The 13,200-nt window shown below is 46.4% G+C and overlaps 1 protein-coding gene across 6 annotated transcripts in view; it reads left to right on the top strand.

The window, feature by feature from the left end:
- The window catches only part of Uvssa (UV stimulated scaffold protein A), a 44,798-nt gene extending 32,163 nt beyond the window's left edge, over nt 1-12,635 (top strand). For all 6 annotated transcript variants that reach the window (XM_052198481.1, XM_052198484.1, XM_052198485.1 and 3 more), the window contains exons 11-14: nt 756-939; nt 1,453-1,564; nt 4,162-4,336; nt 5,058-12,635. In XM_052198481.1, coding sequence (XP_052054441.1) covers nt 756-939; nt 1,453-1,564; nt 4,162-4,336; nt 5,058-5,151 — 565 coding nt within the window. In that variant the 3' untranslated portion in view covers nt 5,152-12,635. The remainder of the gene's footprint in view (nt 1-755; nt 940-1,452; nt 1,565-4,161; nt 4,337-5,057) is intronic.
- Nucleotides 12,636-13,200: the final 565 nt, after the last annotated feature.

Here is a 13,200-nt window from a genome sequence, read left to right as displayed (position 1 = left end):
TTCACTGGTCAGTGCAGTCTCACCCAATACAGTCAAGACTGGTCGGGATCCTAGTAGTCCACAGAGGTGCCAGCTCGCGAGGCAGCTGGCATCCATGTGTGGAGCCCAAAGAATCTGCTGTACATTGTTGGATCAGAAGTTGAGCCTTTGCCACAGAGTGGCAAAGCCTGCCCCATTCTCTGGCATTCAGAGGAAAGTGGCCTTCATAAAGTTTGATGATGGAATGACTGGTCCTGCTGCTTGCTCACTGGTGTAGTGCTTGCCTAATCCATGAGCCCTAAGTTCAATCCCTAGCACTGCCAGAAAAAGGGAAACAAAGGAAACAAGGTTTGGTGGTGACCACAGAGCAAACGCTCCATCCTTTGGGCCCCTTAACACCGAGTGAAGACTGGGTATGACTTTACCCATGCTTCTTTCTCTGTGCATTGGTGCCGTGGCCATGTCAGAGCCTATATTCACCCCTCAGAGGCAAGGAGACCCTTAACATGGACTCATTACTTCAAAGCCAGGGCCTCAGCGCCCTGGAGCTGCTGCCCTCTTTGCAAGGTGAATCTAGCCTTAGGCTAGTAGTTACACCCATCTTTGGTTGCTTTCTGAACTTCAGGATTTGAACCCAAGTGTAGTGATCATGTTCTCTAGACTAGGAAGGCCTCAAGGCCACCAGGGGCAAGTGCTCCCCCAGGATTGAGGGATAATTGGGGTGCATTCTTTTGGTCCAGAGGAGCTACTTTGAGCGTTTCTGGTGCACCTTACAGATCTGACTCTCAACACCGCTTCTGGAAGCCCAGAGAGGTGGAGGAAGAGGTGGACAGCGCCCATGTTTCCGAGCTGCTCCACAGCCGCCACATTACCTTTTCAGGGAAGTTTGAACCTGTGCAGCACAAGTGCAGGGCGCCGAGGCCTAACGGCAGGCTCTGTGACCGCCAGGATCGACTGAAGGTAAGGCCACGGACATGATGCTGTGCCTACCCGGGCCGGGGCAGGGGGCGGGGCCACGACTAGTGGCCTGGGAAGTACTGGCCCTCTTTGCCTCCATTCTAGACCAGGGATATTTGTGAGCCCTGAGGAGCCCCGTAGAGGGAGGTTTATAAGCAGTGTCAGGATTGCTTAGCCACTGGCCATTAGAGAATCACATATGGGGTTCTTTGTCCCGGGCCCCAACATTGACTTCCGAGAGACCATCTATAATAGCCAGAGCACCGCTCTGCAGCTAGAGTCCTGTGTGGGCCGAGACGTGAGGTTGGGGAAGTGCGGACATGCGTGTAGAAGTAGAAGACTAGAGAGACGTTGCTTTGGAAAAGCAGAGTAGTCCTTAGATTCCTGATGCTGTCTCTCCCCAGACCTCCCCCTCTGTGAGGAGAGTACATGACTAGAAGGCTTGGCTATTCCACCCTCCCCTTGAGCTACTTGTTCGGTCTCCTGGCCATCAGCTGCTTTGTGCTTATTGTATAGTGCCCATTCCATGGGAAGATCATCCCCAGAGATGACCAGGGGCAGCCTCTCAACCCGGAAGACAGAGCCCGTGAGCAGCGGCAGCAGCTTCAGCAGCAACAGGCACATCCAGGTAGGTGTGGGAGCAGGAGGGGGGCTGGAGCATAGGCCTGGAACTGTGGTCACCAAGTTGCAAATTCTGTTTGTAACTGAGTAGCAGGTTGGAGGCTCCATGGGCAAGGTTGGGTACACATGGCTAGTGAGGTATTTATCTTCAAGGCTCACATCAGGAATGTGGATACTCCTGACTCCATCTACCCCCATGTCAACATCTGCACAAAGGGGCTGAACCCAGAGTGCCTTATGGTAGATAAGCCTGTGACCCCTGAGCTATAGTCCCCAGGTTCTGGTTCCGACTCCTGCTTCCTGATGGAGCTGCAGCAGGCTGTCTCTCCTGATAGTCATCCACTCTAGTCCTCACGCCAAGAGTCTAGGTGGTCTCGTCGGCCAGCTCTGACTTGCCCAGCTCCAGCCCCTCTCCTGCTCCCACATACCTACATGGGTAGTCAGACTCAGTCTAGTGGCTACCTAGACTGTTTGGGGGGCTGTACTTAGCCCATGGAAGGCCCTTCTGTGAAGGGGACTTGTCTGCAGGCCCCTTCATAGCTTTTTGCCCTGTGGTCATAAGACACAAATACCTGTTTCATCTTGTGCCCAGAGACATGTCTGGGTTGTATAGCAGCGGGGAGGGCCTGACCTGTTCATCTGCGGGAGAAACCTTCCCTGGTGGCTCACACTCAGGAGCAAATTAAGTGCCTATTTTTGTGTCAACCCTGAAGAGTATCTAGTTTTCCAGCCCTCGGTGGCTTGTTAACAAACAGGTATCAGGCCACGGGCCAAGCCCGGTGCTGGCCAGTCAGATGTGAAATAGCATCTCTTTACTAACTGCAGTATTGATCCCGCCTCCCTCGCACACGGGGCAATTTTCTTTTCCCTGGTGCTAACCTCGGTGACAATGCACACGGTGCTCCAGAGCCCTTCAGCGCCCAGGAAGGCCGCGCAGCCCCAGCATCTATTGATTTTCTTCAAAGGCTTTTAAATTGCTCCTTCATTTTCCTGAGGTACTCATTCCATCTCCACTGGATGCCAGCATTTTTTCGTTGTGTTTAAACAATTGCTCCATTCACCAGGTTCCTAAACTGTGACGCCTTCTTATTACTGGGAGATAAACTGTTTAGACAGTTTTCCTTAATCTTGGATTAATCGTCCCTGTATCTGAATCGTGCAGTCCTGAGTTCCTTCACTTCAAAAAAAATCAGCTTGGAGAGGCCACACCATCCGTCTGTCTGGTGTGCTGGTTTCTCCCTCAATGGACGTGCTCCTCACAGTCTGGCTTTGCTGCCACCCTGTTTCCAGGCGCTCTGTCCACTCTGCCCCAGCCCACGGGACCTCTTTGGCATTTGGAGGCCCTTATAGAAAGGATGCCAGGTCCTTCTGCATGCTAGGCTCACCCATAGGCCTGCAGAGTCAGTGTTGTGAGCATAGAAAGAGAGAGGTGTGAGAATATGGAAGGCGTGCCTCAGTGGGCTCGTGCCAAGGCATCCCTTCCCCCTGAGGGACCAGACACACGACGGCATAGCTTAGAATAGAGTTTATTCAGGGCATTAAGGGGGGAGTAGAGGCAGAGAAAGGCAGAGGGAGGGAGAGAGTAGAGAAGTAGAGGCCGCCATGACCACGTGGAGAGAGGGGGAGAGGAGGAAAAGAGCCCAAGAGGGCCAGAGAGAGAGAGAGACTAAGAGATGCTAGAGAGAGAGGAGGGCTGAGCACCTACTTTTATAGTAGGCCAGGCCTACCTGGCTGGTGCCAGCTAAGTGTGGGGTGGGGCTTAGACAGATTCCTCACACTCAGGTTTACTTGCCTTTATCTGATTTGCTAGTCTGTCTTTCCCAAGCCAGGCTGGAGCCACCGGTGTCATGCTACTGGGGCTTAGGGCCTGTGGGGTGAGCCAGCAGAGACTGAGGAGGGAGCTCAGGAGGCCTGGGCTCTAACTTCCAGAAGGGCCTTGTATTATTTACATGGCTAACAATCTCAGCAGCCCTACATAGGAGCAGTAGTCATGCCAGGGCTCTGGCCTGGGTGCTGTTCAGTTCCCTCTCATGTTCCACAGACACTTGTGACTACAATAGGCAGAGCCCAGCTTACAGGTGGGGTAACTCTGCTCTGCACTCGGAGGCCCATAATCACGTTTCCTGTGAACCAGAGACCCATCTGTAGCCGACCATGCACCTCAGCTCTGGATCCCCTTGCTTCACGTGCCAGTTAGGTACCTGCTGTGTCTGGAAGCACCAGAGTCGGCCTGACTGGCAGGGACGTAGCCTGTAGACACTCTGACTCCATGGCCAAAGGCCTTGACTGCTGTCCCATCTGAATGGTCAGGAATGTCAGGAGTAGTGGCTTTGGGGGTAGGCCTTCTGGATCCTTCCAGTCTGTTCAAGTTGAGGGGACCCTTGGGATACTAGGGTACTAAGTGACAGAAGGAGGAATAAGGGAATAAGGAAAGAGATGTCTCTGGGTGGATTTCATCCCAAGATAGCCATGTCACTTAGCACAGACCCTCTCAGACTATGGTACCAGGGTGTGCAGCAGGCAGGCTCCAGCCCTTCTTCCTGAAGAAACCCATAAGGGTCACCCCTGGTTGGTGCCAGACACCAACCATCAAGTTGTGCTCAGATTGGCAGGACCCTGAGTTTATGAAGGACGTGGAAGCAGCCACAGGGGTGGACCTTGGTTCATCCAGATATAGCAAGAAGGGCAAAGGGAAAAAGAAGAAGCACCCCAACCTCACCGACCTGCGAGAGCGTGCCAACACTTCCCGGGCCCGCCTTGAGAAGAAGGTCTTTGCCAAGTAAGAGCTATTCACTGGCCCAGGGCCCCAGGGCCCCAGGCTTTGGTCTAGGACATGTTGGGGGAAAGCTGTTAAGTCGATAGGAGCTTCTGGTGACTGTATTAGTCAAGGTGATATCCAAGGTCAGCTATCACAAGTGACCTCCAGCCCTGAGCAGTGACAGGTTGTGCCAAGAGCTGGTTGGGAACAGAGCTGCAGCTGTGTGCCCTGAGCACTCTTCCTAGGAGTCTGGAAGTAGAGCTGGTTACAGCAAAATGGCCCTGAAGCCAGGGCCGGCTTTGCTGCGCCCTGCTGCGTTAGTGTCATGCTGTGTACAGGAGTAACCTCAGAGAAGACAGGCATGGTGCCAGGCAGTCCTGGGCAGTAAGCTCCTTACTCAGCCCTTGGCTGGGGTGGAGGCTGGTCCGCATTGGCCTTCTGCTTTTTCCTGCAGCCCTTTCTGGGGACCCTTACCTCTGGACCTGCAAGCCATGTTCAGTTGTGCCTCAACCTAGGGTGCAGCCTGGGATTAGCAAGCATGGGGTCTTGCAACTGCCTTCAGTTGCAAGGAGACATAGCCAAGACTTGTGGTGGTAACAGACTGGTGAACCCTGCGCTGTCTGAGCACTACCTTACAGAAGTCCCACCAGAAGTCTTTATGAGGTCCAGAGGCAGCAGGCCAACCTAGAACCCCAGAGTCCTGTCAAGTCCTTATTGTCATCTTCCTGTGCTCTCTCCATAGGGCAGCTGTGCAGAGAGTAGTTGCTGCCATGAACCAGATGGACCAGAAGAAGCATGAGAAGTTTGCAAACCAATTTAATTATGCACTGAAGTGAAGTGTGGCTGTGCTGAGGCCCCGGGTGGCCGTCAGCCCTTTCCCTCCCATTAGCTTACTAGGATGGGAAGGAGAAAGACTTAAGTCTGAATCAAATCAGAGGCAGTTTTTTTCTGTATGTAACAATGGAGTGATGTATTAAAATACTCTCCAGGTGGCCAGGGAATATGGTTTAGTGGTGAGGCCAGGGTGTGATTCTCAACTATTTTAACTACACATGTGGTACCACACCTATAATTCCAGCACCTGGAAGATGTAAACAGGACCAAGTCCTAGGCCAGTATGGCTTACAGAGCAAGACTACTAGAGAAACAAGAACAAAAAGCCAGGTGAGGCGATGCACACCTGTAATCCTAACACTTAGGAGCAGGGCAGGAAGAGCAGCACAAGTTAAAAGCTAACCTTTTAGTTGCCGGGCATGGGAGGCACATCCTTAATCCCAGCACTCAGAAGGCAAGGCAGGTGGATCTCTGAGTTCGAGGCCAGCCTGGTCCAGCCCAGTCTGAGTTCCAGGACAGCCAGGGCTATTCAGAGAAACCCTGTCTTAAAAAAAATCAAAAATCAAAAAAAAAAATTAATAATAATAATAAAATTTAAAAAAGAAAGAAAGAAAGAAAACAAACAGCTAATCTAGTCTAAGTTGTAAGTTCTAGGCCAGCCAAACTTACATAAGCAGAGTATGTCTGGGAGGAGGGGGAGGAGAGATTCCTTCAGGATAACATCCCTGTATTGGGATTGGATAGGGGCAGGTACTCTGCCTGGTTGGAGGTCAGCCCTTGGGCAGTGAGTGTGTCCCTAGTGGTGCTGTGCATTTGGTCATGCACCCTTTCATGTATGTGCTGTTTCATACACTGTCCAGCTCCTGGCAGCACTGTGGACCAGCTCTGTGGAGCCCTAACTCACTTGTCATGTAGTCCACCTAGGTTATGCACAGTGTATAACCAATGACACCATCTGCTTGCAGAACTCTATTACTCAGACAAACTTCCTGGACGCCTCTAAGCCTGCTTTCTATGTCCATAAAGACACTCTAAAGATCAGGGCCAAGCCAGGCGTGGTGGCCTGTAATCCCAGCACTTGGGAGGCAGAGGCAGGCAGATTTCTGAGTTCGAGGCCAGCCTGGGCTACAGAGTTTATGTTGTTCTGGCAGTCTGAGAGCCCACAGTGTAGGCCAGGCTGCTCTCCAGCTCACAGAGCCTCCTGCCTTTGTCTCTTCAGGACTGAGATTAAGGGCACGGGTCACTACGCCTGGCTGAGTGTGTGGTCTTTTGCTTCTGGCTACTTTGCCTTTGTTTTAAGGTTCTTCCATGTTGTAATATCAATACTTCATTCCTGTTTACTGCACATAAAAAACCACAGCAGAGTACTAGGAAGATGGCTCAGTAGGTGGAGCACTTGCCATGTAATTATGAGGACTGAGTTGGAATCCCCAACATCCATATACAAATCAAGTGGCTGTGGTGGTCTGCTATAACCCTGGCCGTGGTGAGAGGGCACAGGGTCCCTGGGCAAACCCAGGAAGGAGTCAGTGCGTTCTGGATCCAGCAAGAGACTCCGCCTCTGTAAACAGAGTGGACAACAATCAAGGGAGACGCTCAACCACAGCCTCTGACCTATAATATGACAATGCACGTATGCCCATAGACATCTGCCCACACATAGGCAAATACACACACACACACACAATCACAGTGGATAGAGCCATATTTTGTCATTGCCACATCCACCCTCTCTTTTGAGACATGGTCTCCCCGCCTGTCCTACAACTCATTTTGTAGATGAGGCTGGCCTTGAATTCAGAGATCTGCCTGCCTCTGCCTCCTGAGTGCTGAGACTAAAGGCGAGCGCCATGACCTGTCTCCATGGATTCGTTACTGATGTGTGTGGTCGCCCACCTTAGGGCTGCTGTGGACATCTGTGCTTGAGTTTGTGTCAATAACTGCTTTTGTTGTCACTGATGCACATAGTCACTTCCTGGGATGGACCGAGCTGCTGAATGGGGGCGGCACCATTACACTCACTCTCCAGGGCTTCCCGAGGTCGCCATGCTGTCACTGCTGTCTTTGTTTCTTTTGCTTTTTTGAGAATTGCATACAAGAGCACTGTGTTCACATCATTTCCACCTCTCCTGCCCTCTCCAGATTCTCCCATGCCCTCCTTTCAAATTCATGATCTCTTCTTTATCCTCACACATGAAGATGGCTGCTGTCATCTTCAGCAGTAAGGTCTTAGCTTCACATTTTGCGAAGGGCAACAGCATTAGCCTGTGTTATTTGGTCGTCTCTTAACTCCCCGGCCACAACTTGGGAGGCTTCCTGTTTGTGTACATGGACTTTTGTTAGATAGTGTCTACTTAAAGACAAAAAAAAAAAAAAAAAAAAAAAAAAATCACATGATTATCTCAATAGATGCAGAACCTTTGACAAAATCCAATATAATAAAATAAAAATCCTAGAGAGGCTAGGAATGGAGGGGACATGTAAAGTAAGAAGCCATCAAACAATAACGGATTTTCAGTAGAAGTTATAGAAGGCAGAAGAGTTTGGACCAGGATACTGACTTACAGTACTGTACCCAGCTAAACTTTCTGCCATAGTTGAAGGAAAAGGAAAAGAATTCCATGTTAAAAACAAGCCCAAAGGATTCATGTCCACCAAATTAATCCTACAGAGAAGCCCAGGAGCAAGTCTTTAGACTGAAAAGAGGAAAAAGGAGAACGACAAGGAAAGCCGGGCAGTGGTGGCGCACGCCTGTAATCCCAGCACTTGGGAGGCAGAGGCAGGCGGATTTCTGAGTGCAACACCAGTCTGGTCTACAGAGTGAGTTCCAGGACAGCCAGGGCTACACAGAATCCCTGTCTCGAAAAACAAACAAACAAAAAACCGTCAAGGGAAACCAGTGAAGCTGTGATTGCTGAAGCAGAGAAGAGGATGAGGACAAAGCAAGACAGCAGGAGCCAGCACACGCCGTTAGCAGGAACTAGATTTTACTGCTTCCCACTCAAGACACACAGGTTAGTTGAAGGGATTGAGAACTCAGCTTTAAAGATCAGGGCCACCTTAGAACATAAGGTAGGAAATAGTATTCTGAGCAAGTGCAGACGGGCAGGAGGCAGGCGTCACTACCTTTATTTTATTATTTTATTTTATTTTATTTTATTTTATTTTATTTTATTTTTTGAGACTGTCTTCCTATATGTCCTAGCCTGCTATATAAACCAGGTGGGCCTTGAACTCATAGAGATCTGCCTGCTTCTGCCTTCCAAGTAGTAGAATTGAAGACAAGGACTCTTCATTCTAACCAAGATAACAACCGACCAAGAATACATTAGGGTTCTGTATACACCAAACTCTAGCACACCCAGTTTCAAAGGAGACATGCTATCGAACTCAAAGACACAGATCACTCCAGTATTAGTGGGTGATTTCTGTACCCCACTTTCTCCAGAAGATGGGTCATCTGAACAAACTAAAGAATAGAGATATCAGAATTAAGTGATGTCACACATCAAATGCACCTAACACATATGTACAGAATGTTTGACCCAAAGACTAATGAGTATACATTCTACACAGCAGGCCAAATATCCAAACAGATCATATTGGCCAGGAGGTAGTAGTCCACACCTTTAATCCAAGCACTCAGGAGACAGAGGCAAGCAAATCTTGAGTTTGAGGTCAGTCTGGTTTACAGAATGAGTTCCAAGATAGCCAGGGATACCCAGAGAAACCCTATCAAAAATAAAAATAATTAAGTAGATCACACCATTTGACACAAAACATAACAAGTTCAGAAAAATTGAAAAAAATTAATTTATCTAACCACAATGCAATAAAACTTCAAGTCAATAGCAAACAAGTCCCTGGAAGCTGTACAAATTCATGAGGATTAAACAACACATTACTAAATAATGAATGGGTCAAAAAAAAAATAAAGAAAAAAGTAGTTTAATCCTGAAGTTACATAAAACTGAAAACACAACAAAACCTCTGGATACATGGAATGGAGTCCTAAGAGGAACTAACTCTACCTATTAAAAATCAGAAAAAAAGCACAAATAAATTACTTAATGATGCAATTCAATGATTTGTAAAACAACAACAAATCCAAATTGAGTAGAAAGGAATACCTAGTAAAAACAACATAAATTAATGAAATTGAAAGAAAAAAATCAGTGAATCTAAGAGCTGGTTCTTTGACAAGCTATTGGCAGATTCTAGCTAACCAACTAACCAAAATCAAAACAAACAAAAATAAAGACATGATTCAAATGAATATAATTAGAGTTGAACGGGGAGCCATCGTGGCATCAATGAGATTCAGAGTCCTGTAAAAGAACACTTTAAAAACATACTCTTCATTAAGTCAGAGACTCTAAAAGAAGCACACAAGGTGTGCATGTGGTGCACATACATGCAAGCAAGACACTCATGAATAATTTTTAATTAAAGGAATGGATGAATTTCTAGTTTAATTCAAACTACCAAAGTTAAACTAAGAAGAGGACAACAATTTCAACAGAACTATAACATTACACCACCAATGCCTCTTAAGCAGAGACCAAGAGAAGAAGAAGAAGAAGAAGGAGGAGGAGGAGGAGGAGGAGGAAGAAGAAGAAGAAGAAGAAGAAGAAGAAGAAGAAGAAGAAGAAGAAGAAGAAGAAGAAGAAGAAGAAGAAGAAGAAGAAAGAACAACAACAGAAGGAACATTTCCAGATTCTTTCTATGAAGCCAGTATTGCTTTAATACAAAAAACCATGTAGGCACCAACAACAATATATCTGATATAGGTATATATTTCTGATGGACATAGATACAAAAATCTAATAAAATACTGCCAACTGAATGCAAACATATATCAATAAGTTCCCCTAAGAAAGGACTGGATGTAGGTAGTGAACACTTCAGCCATGAAAGAAGATATAAAGTTAATTCTTTTTCTAGTTTTGACTCCTTTTTTTGGTAGTTAAGTCATAAAAATCTGTTTGATAGTGAAAGTGTAAAATCCAGTGTGAAGTCCACAGCTCCATTGAGATGGAGAAATTTTGGGTCTGATTAAATTCACTGTGTGATAGTTTTTATAAGTTTTTTGTAATAAAAATTTTTTCCTTTTGTTGCTCTTTTTTTGCTATTTTGCGACAGGTTTCCCTGTGCAGCCCTGGCTGTCCTGGAGCTCACTCTGTAGACCAGGCTGGCCTTGAACTCAGAAATCTGCCTGCCACTGCCTCCCAAGTGCTGGGATTCAAGGTGTGCACCACCACTGCCCGGCTGTAATAAAGTTTTAATAATACAAAAGATCTATTATAATCACAATAAAAGCCATATATGATAAGCCCACAGCTAACACCATCCTATGAAAAGTATGAAGAAATCCCACATTTCAAGCTCTGTTCCAGAGACACAGCAATGAAAAGAGCCTGTGCTGTTCAAAAGCAGATGTGCAGGCATGGAACAGAACAGACTCAAATGTGAGTGCACGACCACAGCTAGGTAACATCCGACAAAAGCAGATGTGCAGGCATGGAACAGAACAGACTCAAACGTGAGTGCACGGCTACAGCCAGGTAACATCCGACAAAGATCCCAAAGTATACACTAGAGGAAGACGGCATCTTCAGCAGGCAGGGCTTGAAAAGCTGGATGCCCACATGTACAAGAATGGAATTAGACCCTTATCCATCGCTGTGCACAAAAATTAGCTCCAAATGGATCAAGACCTCAACAGGAAACCTGAAACCCTGAGACTGCTAGAAGAAAACGTAGGCCATGTCCCGTGGGCTAAGGCTGCAGGGACAGTCTGGACAGGGCTCCATTTGCTCAGGAATTAAGACCAACCATTTATGAATAAGACCTTATAGAGCTACAAAGCTTCTGTACTGCAAAGGAATTCAAAAATAAGCTCACAGGATGAGATAGGACCTTTGCCAGCTGCACATCTGGTAGATGATTAATATCCAGGATATACAGATAAACCAAAATAACCTATTTTAAAGGGATATGTAGGAGTTGGAGAGATGTCTCAGCAGTTAAGAGCACCTCTTCCAGAGGTCCTGAGTTCAATTCCCAGCAACCACATGGCGGCTCACAACCATCTGTGATGGGATCCAATGCCCTCTTCTGGTGTGTCTAGAGACACCTGCAAGTGAGACCACATACGTAAAATAAATCTTTTTTAAAAAAAGATATGTAGATCTAGACTTTCTTTTTCTCAGAAAAAAATATTTTTTTCTGAAGAAAAAAAATGGTTTTAAAAAGTATTCAGCACCTTTAGCAATGAGGGAGATGCACATCCGGAGCTCCAGGAGCTCATCCCCCAAGTCTGAAGGCCGGGCTCGTCATTCCCTCCAGTTTCCCTGTTTTTGTTTAGTTTCTGAGACAAGGCCTCACTGTGCAGCTGTAGTTCTGACTGCTCTAGAACTTGCTGTGTAGTATAGGGTGGCCTTGAACCCAGCACAGGCCCATGTACTCCTGCCTCTGCCTGTGACCACTGCTCTTAAAGGTGTGCATCACCATCCTTGGCTATTTAAGAAAAAGTGTGTATGGGTGTGGGTTGTTTTTTTTAAAGAATTTCAAAAACAATTTTTTAATGTGTATGGACGTTTTGCCTGCACATATGTATGTCAGCCATGTTTATCCTGGTACCTACAGAGGCCAGGGAGAGGGGTCACATGGCCTGGAACTGGAGTTACAGCTGGTAGCTGCAAACCTGAGACTTCTGGGACCTTCTTTCTAGACTCACATCTTGTTACTTTTTTCCTTTCTTTTTTTATTTTATTTTATTTTATTTTATTTTATTTTATTTTAGTTTAGTTTAGTTTAGTTTAGTTTAGTTTAGTTTAGTTTAGTTTTTTTGTTTTTGGAGACAGGGTTTCTCTGTGTAGCCCTGGCTGTCCTAGAACTCACTCTGTAGACCAGGCTGGCCTCGAACTCGGAAATCCGCCTGCCTCTGCCTCCCAAGTGCTGGGATTACAGGCGTGCACCACCACTGCCCGGCCCCTTTCTTTTTTTAATAGTAACAATCTTAGTGGAAAGTATTACTTTATGGTTTTGATTTCATTTGATTTAATGACTAATGGTAGTGTGTGTGTTTATTGACTACTTGTATGTGTGGCCACATTTTCAAATAACTTCTCATTTCCAATTAGGTTGTCTTGTAAGAGTTTTTATATATGTTCTAAACACCTCATCCTTAAATGATTTGGAGATGTTTTCTCCTTGTCTTTTCACCTTGATAGTACCCTTTAAAGTTGTTAATCTTTTAAAATTACAGCGTGTGTCTGTGTGTCTCTGTGTGTGAGTGTGGGTGTGCAAGCGCACTCATTTCCAGAAGTCAGAAGATAACCTTCAAGAATCCATTGGCTCCTTCCACTGTATGGGTCCTGGGACTGAACTCAGACGGAAGGCTTAACAGCAAGTGCCTTTGCCCACTGAACCATCTCACTGGCCCCAAAGATTTTTATTTTAATAAAGTTCACTTATATGTTTATTTTGTTTCTTGTGCTATTGGCATCATTTCTAATATATATACTATTTGTATACAAATACATATAAACACACACATATTGCTTAACTTCAAGGCACAGAGATTTACTCATAGTTTTTTTGAGAATTTTGTTTTTGTTATATTTTTTTGAAACAGAGTTTCTACGTAGTCCTATCTGCCTTGGAACTCACTGTGTAGACCAGGCTGGCCTCCAGCTAACAGTAGTCTTATCTGCCTTGGAACTCACTGTGTAGACCAGGCTGGCCTCCAGCTAACAGATCCATCAGCCCCTGCTTTCCAAGTGCTGTGATCAAAGGCGCACGCCACTACACTCAGCTTTCTTCTGAGAATTGTATAATTTTAGCTCTGACATGTAAAACTTTGATCCTTTTGAATCAAGCCTGTGCACTGTGAGGTAGGGCCGGCTTCTTTGTTTGCATTTGGGACTTTCGTTGTTCTTGAATCTTTGATTGTTAGCCATTGGGATTCTTGGCCACTGTCATAGCAGGGTTTACCAGAACTGTGGTAAAACACCATGACCAAAGCACTCGGGGAGGAAAGGGTTTAT

Source organism: Apodemus sylvaticus, chromosome 11 (assembly GCF_947179515.1).
Source record: "Apodemus sylvaticus chromosome 11, mApoSyl1.1, whole genome shotgun sequence".
NCBI classification, from domain to species: Eukaryota; Metazoa; Chordata; class Mammalia; order Rodentia; family Muridae; genus Apodemus; species Apodemus sylvaticus.
The sequence above is the reverse complement of the archived record's forward strand: the minus strand, read 5'-3'. Positions and strand labels throughout refer to the sequence as shown.